Below are 8,823 nucleotides of genomic sequence, written 5' to 3'. Positions count from 1 at the left end.
TTTAAAAAGTCACTGGAGGCTCACCTGCAGATCATAAATGGATCTGCAAATTAAACGTGGAGAAAACAATCTTTTTCACTAAGGAAATGTTAACATTAACCAAGCATCAGTGGTGACACACACACACACACACTTATCAGATTCTGCGAGCTATGAAGCTTGTCTATGCGGGTTTGTTACACTTCAGGAGTAATTACTCACCTATCATACTTGCAAAAATCCACTGTTTTCCTCCGGTAGTTCTGTAATCCGGTATAATATTGACGAACATTCACCTCAGACACAACCCACCATTCACCAAAACAAGACGCTTAACTTCCTATTTTGAAGTTCGTTCCAGTTTTTTTTTTTTTTTTTTAAACAAGTTGTTCAGATTTGTTAAATACAGTCAGCACAAAAATATCAAAAAGCAAATTAAGTTCAGGATTGGGTCAAAAGAAAATGTTTAAACAAAAAATACAGACACTAAACTGACTCCCTTACTGGCCAAAAACTAGAGAAAACGTAATGTGTTTGTGTCTGAGTTTGTGTGTGTGTATGTGAGAGAGAGAGAGAGACCATACACAACATGTCTCACCATAACTATGTATTATAATATTATCGAAGGTGATGGTTTCCCTCCGTACAGTGGCGACCCAAGCCATCTGACGCCTCTTGGTGATTTCAGACACCTTGTGTTTTTTTTCCAAGTAGGAAAATGTTGAAAACTAATATGATTCACGAGGCGTTTGCCCTGTCGATAATGAAACCGATTACAGCAGTTCACAATACAGCAATACTGAACCATTTTCCAAAAAATAATCAAAATTAATGACCAAATGACCAACGTTACCTAATGCCTACTATACAGTACATCTACTTCTGTACCGCGATTCCCACAATGCATTGCGACGTGACGCAACGATCCCGACCTCTATATTGCATTCACGCCAGTTTTCGCGCAAAATAAACGGCAAGTCTAGTCATTTTGCTCCTAAGTGGTACATAAAGTTCTAGAATACAGAGACGGTGTCCAGAAAGGACTTTGGTAACGTAAACAGTCGCGTAGATTACATTTTCAGTCAAATGTGTTCGAATAGAGGTTTTCAAGAGCTGGTATGAATAAATATAGATTTAAACTCAAAGAGACAGGATAGTCGGCGCATGACCTGATATTTTATTCGGACCCAGAAGGCGATATGAACATCACGGAGAGCTAAATTCTCCTGCAGTGTGTGTTTCATTCATACTCGAAGCCGGAGCGCGCTCTCGCGCTGAAAGTCATAACAGGAAACTCCTAATATGGACAACAGCGTCCAGCTAGCGCTGTTTGAAAACAGTTGTTTTCACAGAAAAACACACTTTTGGAAACACGAAGACATTTAACATACGATTGCAACAATATATGGATTTTCTACTCATCTCCAGCAGGTGATAAAGTATATGAACAATGCAGTGCTAATTGACATAGCATTTATTACAGTATAGATACTATTATAACTTATGTGAAAAAAGTGTTTGTAGTATATAAAAAATCATTATTATTTGTTATTGTCCAGTTATAGATTTCTAAGCCAATTATTAATGCGCATATCCACTACCTGTCAAGTCTCTTCTATTCAACAAGCCTGTATTTATTTGATCAAAAGTACAGCAGTAAAGTTGTGAAATAGTTTTAATAGATTATTTAAAATAACTGTTTTCTATTTGAATAATTTTTTTGCATCATTACTCCAGTAACACGATCATTCAGAAATAATTCTGATATTCTGATTTGCTAATCAAAAAAATAAAATAATAATAATAAATAATAATAATGATAATGTTGAAAACAGCTAAGTAGATTTTTTGATGAATAGAAAGTAGAAAAGAACAGCATTTATCTGAAATATAATAATTTTGTAAAATGATGTCTTTATCATCACTTTTGATCAATTTAAAGAATCCTTCCTAAATAAAAGTATTCATTTCTATAATTTCTTTTCCAAAAAAAAAGCTGACTGTATGCTGACTCTAAGATTCTGAATGATATACTGTATAATGTTGCAAAGTCATTTTATTTCACATAAATGCTGATCTTTGGATCCTTCTATTCATCAAAGAACACTGAAACAAAATGTACTCAACTCTTTTAAATATTGGTAATCAGCATATTAGAATGATTTGATTTCTGAAGGATGTGACACTGAAAACTGGAGTAATGATGCTGAAAATTCACCTTTGATCACAGGAAAAATTAAATTTTAAAATATATTTGAATAGAAAAGTTATTTTAAATAGTAAAAATATTTCACATTACTATCTTTTTTTCAGATGAGGCTTCTATAAAAACATAAAAAATTGTACTCTTCAAAAACTGTTGACTGGTAGGCTATACAGAAATCTTATATTGTAATGTTTTATATATATATATGTAATTTCTGTCCCCCTCACTTTTGAAAAGATGGTTACGTCCCTGAATGTAAGAAACATCTGATCGCTCTCAAAGTATAATGCTGCCAGAAATTGGCCCTTAGTGAAAGTGAAAGTGACAATCAGCCAAGTATGGTGACCCGTACTCAGAATTTGTGCAGGACTCGAACTCACAACCTCTCGATTGGGAGTCCGAGTCTCTAACCACTAGGCCACGACTTCCCGCTTCCAGTGAACCAGGTTATTCCAGTTTAAAATGAACACAATTACTGAACACTGATGTCTTGCTACAGTGGTCATACAGCATTACAATATCTATATTTGTCTTCCTTGCAATAGGCATTGTAGCTGCTTATAAATGTATTTTGATGATATTCATGAATTTCAATCACATTTAACTCATCTGAACTGTATAGTGATTTTATCCCATATTGTAAAATTTGTGTAATTTGTAGTCATTGTAGTAGTCATTGAGGTCCACCCTATTCCACTAAGGTCCACTCAGTTTAAAATTTCTGACCTCGCCACTGTTCCTAATTATGTATCATAATAATTTGAAAATGCATCCTTTCATTCCACAGAAATAATTGCTAGGGTGCAGCATGAGCGTGAAAACTTGGCCTAAGATACGACGCGACGTCAATCGTATTCAGGCTTATTTTTATCTCTAAAAATGATTTAAACCTGGTTATTGTGCATTATGTCATCGTGCAATCGTGACGGCATCCTGTGAGAGATGCAGTAATCACAGCTGCCTGTCATGACAGCAGGGCGGAGATTAACAGGCTTTTTAAAACTATTCTTCGATTGGCTTGAGCTTTGGCCAACACTGAGTGAGATGATCGAAACCTCCATCAAGCCCCATCATGTCTGACTGATCTTTATCACAACTGCTATCTGCAGAAATGTGCTGATCTAAACTCCTGTTGCTCTTGAACTCCAGGAGGTAAGCTTCGTTTGAGTTATGTGGCGATTTATTTGTTTAACAGTAGCTAACTCTATTATTGCAGTCATTAGAAACGAGCAGTTACTTCTGTGCAAATGTCAGTTTTAGGCATTTTTTATTGAGTAGATATTTTAACTTGTTTGACAGTTGTCAACTTTAATTTCATGCTATCAGTTTAACTGTGGTGAATTATGCTTACCCTTGTTTATTTTAATGATAGATTCATTATCTTTCAATGTGCATCATTTTGTCAATAATATAGCCTAGTGTTTTGTGGAACGCTTTTTCGAGATTCATAATTATATATTTATATAATGTTTATTTATGTTTAAATTACAATATTAGAATGTTTTAAAAGGTCCATATTTGCTTGGAAACAGAAAAAGCATATTATAGCAGACAACACTGTATTGATCTCCTCAGAACAAAAGACAAATCAAGTGTATTTATTCATGTAATCTGTTTCCATCCACCTATATAAACCTTGTTTTGTAATTCCACCTGAATAAAATAAATAAGCAAAAACTTATCTTAACAAGTTTCAAAATAATGAAAAAGACATTCACATAAAATATAACTATATCTGGGATGAAGCCCCTTTATGATGTGTAGTTTTATGATAAATTATCAGCTTTCTCTATATGTCTCAATGACATCATACAATTTATAGTCTTGAAGCAGTTATTAAATAATTATTTTAAATATATATTCATTAATTTGTTTTCCTTTCTACTCACATACTGAATTTTGTATTATGTTTTGTTGAGCTTATGTTTTGCACTTCAGTTTTAACCTTTTCATTTAATGTTTACTTTTATTGTCCTATGGTGTGACTCTTTTAATTTAGTTGATTTCAAAACTTGTTTCTGTTCGTGTGTTGGATCTATTTAGATAATATAAATTACATTGATGGAATTGAAGGCCAAATGTGGCTCCTTTGCTGTATAAATTCTTGAAACGGAATTTTTTCCCCCATAATTTTAATATAATTACTGTGGATGTTGTTTTAATGACCTCATGTTTATTAACAAACTATACCTGTAAATGGAACATTCATACTTTTAAAAGTGTATTTGTCCATGTTCATATGTCAACTATATATTCATCTAATAGTTGACATATTATATATTATATATTTGGTATTATATATGTGGTGTATAATTCTCTAACTTTATATGCAGCTCTAATCTGAACATCTGTGTTTCTGTTTCTGGACAGCTCTGCAAGGTCAAAGGAGAAATTACCTTACTTGCATGGAAATATTTTTCTTGATCTTGACAGTTAATCTTTAAAGCCCTGTAATGTCACCTTTCATAAATAATTTTCTTTGTGCAAACTGAATAGATTGGCATCTCATTCCTCAGACTCATTTCTTCAGATCTCATACTTTGTCTATATGTTATTTCTATAGCCCTGCTTTGCCAATGAGGTCCGCTTAGTCCACAGAAGAGGAGACATCCTCATAGCCTCAGCGAAAACATCGTTTTTTTGAAATGGTCATCCCAATGCTTGCTTGATTCCAAGGTATTACAGATTTTCATTTGTGTGGTGGCACATGTGAGAGGTCGAAAGTGTTTCTCCAACGAGTCTACCAAAAACTCAGACTGTTTTCCAAAGCAGACGAGTCTCAACCACCTCCTACGGCGGTGATGGGAAGTGTGAGAACACACCGGTACAGCATAGTTTCCTCTGAGGAAGGCGGGATGAAGCTGTCCCCTATTGCCATGCATAATGGCTACGGCAATGGAAATGTGGGCGGCAAAGTGCACATGCAGCAGCAAGAACAAACCCGCTTCGTCAACAAAGACGGACACTGCAATGTGCAGTTCATCAATATGAGTGAAAAAGGTCAGCGCTACCTGGCCGATATCTTCACGACGTGCGTTGACATCCGTTGGCGTTGGATGATGGTCCTCTTTTGCCTCTCCTTCCTATTGTCCTGGCTTCTTTTCGGAGTAATATTCTGGCTCATTGCACTTTTTTCTGGGGATTCTGAGAATCAAGAGCAGACATGCATTTCGAATGTTGACAGCTTCACAGCAGCATTTCTGTTTTCCGTGGAGACACAAACAACTATTGGTTATGGCTACCGATATGTAACAGAGGACTGCCCCATTGCTGTCTTCATGGTGGTTTTCCAGAGCATCTTGGGATGCATCATTGATGCCTTCATCATTGGTGCAGTCATGGCTAAAATGGCCAAGCCTAAGAAAAGAAATGAAACCCTTGTGTTCAGTCATTATGCCACAATAGCTATGAGAGATGGTAAACTGTGTCTAATGTGGAGGGTCGGGAATCTCCGGAAAAGCCACTTGGTGGAAGCTCATGTTCGTGCCCAGCTGCTCAAATCCCGCACCACCGCTGAAGGCGAGTTCATCCCGCTGGATCAGATAGACATTGATGTCGGATTCGACACTGGTATTGACCGCATATTTTTAGTGTCCCCTATCACCATTGTGCATGAGATTGATGAGGACAGTCCTTTCTATGATATGAGCAAACAGGAACTGGAAAGTTCGGGGCTGGAGATAGTGGTGATTTTGGAGGGCATGGTGGAAGCTACGTCTATGACCACTCAGTGTCGGAGCTCTTACGTGATGAGCGAAATCCTGTGGGGTCATCGCTTTGAGCCGGTCCTTTTTGAGGAGAAAAACCATTACAAGGTGGACTACTCACGCTTCGAGAACACCTATGAGGTTCTCAGCACACCTCAATGCAGCGCTCGAGATTTGGCCAAAAAAAAGTATGTAAGGTCTAGCTCCAACTCTTTTTGTTACGAGAATGAAGTAGCATTCATGGATAAAGAGGAATCGGAGGATGACGATGATGATGATGATGATGATGATGATAAAGACCAGAAGAACATCAGAAGGGACAGTATGTTCTTGGAAGGATCTAATATTGATGATGTCAAAAGCACCGTTTCCAGTCAGGATTCTTTACCACTACAACTCAAACCTTCAAGACAACAGCCTGAGTTATGACCGATTGAAGAAAGACTTTGTTTTATTGACTATTTGGTGTGTAGCATAAAAGGGTGTTTTGCTGCTATTTTAAAAGCAAAATCTTACCAGGAATCTCAAAAGTCAGGGTTGCAGATGTTGTAATTCACTTAGCCTTGTTATCTAAGAAGACAGATCAACAAGCATTAACTTTCAAATCAACCCTGACAGTCTATATGCATTTAATTTGTAATATAGACGAGCAGCACATATTGAAGATAATGTAAGCAAAGAACTGAAATAAAAAACATTACATAAAGTTTTCATCTGGTTTTTGTAGATTTTGGGGAGACAGACTGGTCAAATAAAAAAATGGCAGTGCATTAGGTCACAGATTTTTTTTTTTTTTTCATCCAGTCAGAGAGTACAACATGTTTGATATTTTGACCTAGAAAACGTATTGTTTTATTTGTTACACAGTGCCACCAGTCTATTTAACTTAGTTTCCTGGCCACCATCTTGGATGCATTTTTTTATTTCACTGAGCTTGTCACAATGCATTCTGGGATTGCTTTCTTCATTATGTTTGACTTCAAAAGCAGAGGCGGATGATGGCTGTAGTGAAAATGAGAACCAAATGTTTCCATAATTCATGTGGTTGTGACTGAAAACAGGCAGGATATGCTTATATGGATCACAGATGATTTGACAACCTGTTAATGAGCTGGTCTCTTAACAATGTTGTATTTCTCCTCTCTTTCTGCAAATGAACAAAAGAAAAGTATGTTGATATGCATACAGTGCATAATTGATTGTGTTGGTTGTAATGTGCTATAATATCAGTATTGAAGATTAGCCATACATTTTTAATGAGAGTAATGCTAATCTTGGGCAATTATTGTTTTCATGTAGTGAATGTGCAATAGTTTTTAGTGACTAAAGACATTAAAGTCAATGTTTATGAAAGAAGACATGAATGTTACTTATCTGCTGCTGAAAGATAAATATGTTGATAAGAGGTATACTATTTTGTTTTATATGACAATGTGTGACAACCAAAGCAATAATGACTTGCATTGCTGGCAGGTTTTAAAAAACATAAAAAGTAGGGAACCAATACCTAATCAAAGGATCTGATATATAAAACTGTGACACTAGCTATCACAATAAAACTTAACAGTGTTTGAAAATATCATATGCAAAGTGCTTTAAAAATGATTTATATCTCACCTTTGTATTAATTTCTGTGTGGACACAGTTCATTTTAAAATACTTGTTTGACACCATATCATATTTTCTAATTGCATTTAGGTCTGCAACATATTTGCATATTTCATTTAGATAATTGTATTTGAATCACAATCATAAATTATGTAATCCTGACAGATAACATTCCAAAGTGATACATCATGCATCTATTTGACATATTCAACATGTGCTGTACATTTAAAGAAAAAATTCATTAGACTGTAAATAGTTGTCACCGAGATCATCCAGAAAAAAAAAGTCTGTCTGGCTGGACTAATTTAAATCCATGACTCTAGTTTGTGTAAACAGAGCATCGACTGGACACAAGAGATCCAATGAGAGGATTCGGTTTTGTTCTGCTGAAAGTCTGATTTCACCCTGAGGGAATTTTCCACATTATCCAATGACATGTCCTCTTTACTAGGAAGATTAATTACTTAATCTGCCATCAGATGCTTCATGAACAACCAAAAAATAAACAGATAATTAAAAATGAAATATGATAGATAGATAGATAGATAGATAGATAGATAGATAGATAGATAGATAGATAGATAGATAGATAGATAGATAGATAGATAGATAGATAGATAGATAGATAGATAGATAGATAGATAGATAATCTGAGGTACTTAAGGAAATATGAAACAGCTGTTGCAGTGAAAGTTATTAACGGAGCAGTATCAGTTCAGGTGTGGTCAGTTTAATCTCTAATGTCTGTGAGATTAGGATTATCCCTCTATCATGTTCTGCAAGGGAATCTATGACGCATAGTTTCACAGGGCAGTAAAGCAGAGTCAATGGGTTTTAAGAATTTGCATCAATATGTTTCTCATTCTTACCGTATATTTGAATCAGTCAGGTATCTGATTTTTGTTTGCACTGAGTTTGACCCTAAAACCATGTAGGTTAGCCCATGTGAGGCCCACAGCAGCTTTGTCCTTTGGGCACTATGTAGGTTTTCAGTGGGCAACCAACCCCACTGCAGTTTCTAAAGTATTATTTTTTTCATCTTTTTTCATCTACATGCAAATGTTGCATTAAAATTATATTTTTGTGACAATGACAGTTAAATGTAAACAATAAATTGTCCATAACAAAACTGTAATATATTCTACAGCTCATCAAATACTTAACTAAAACGGCACAATTTCAACAAGAGAACCACTTGGTTTGTAGCTGTTTTCAGACAAAGTCAGACAGATTATATATTTGAACATATTACAGTAGTTCAAACCCCAATTAGACCTCACTGAAACACCCAATAAAGCACACACACACACACACACACACAAA

The 8,823-nt window shown here is 35.5% G+C and overlaps 1 protein-coding gene across 1 annotated transcript; it reads left to right on the top strand.

Annotated features, from left to right (window-relative positions):
• Positions 1-3,775: 3,775 nt before the first annotated feature.
• On the top strand, positions 3,776-6,371 carry kcnj2b (potassium inwardly rectifying channel subfamily J member 2b). Its single transcript, XM_026214586.1, has one exon. The coding sequence runs from the start codon at positions 4,987-4,989 to the stop codon at positions 6,319-6,321; it is 1,335 nt and encodes a 444-aa protein (XP_026070371.1). The 5' UTR covers positions 3,776-4,986; the 3' UTR covers positions 6,322-6,371.
• Positions 6,372-8,823: the final 2,452 nt, after the last annotated feature.

The sequence above is a fragment of the Carassius auratus genome, chromosome 3, assembly GCF_003368295.1.
Source record: "Carassius auratus strain Wakin chromosome 3, ASM336829v1, whole genome shotgun sequence".
Classification (NCBI taxonomy): Eukaryota; Metazoa; Chordata; class Actinopteri; order Cypriniformes; family Cyprinidae; genus Carassius; species Carassius auratus.
This window is presented reverse-complemented; position numbering and strand designations above follow the sequence as displayed.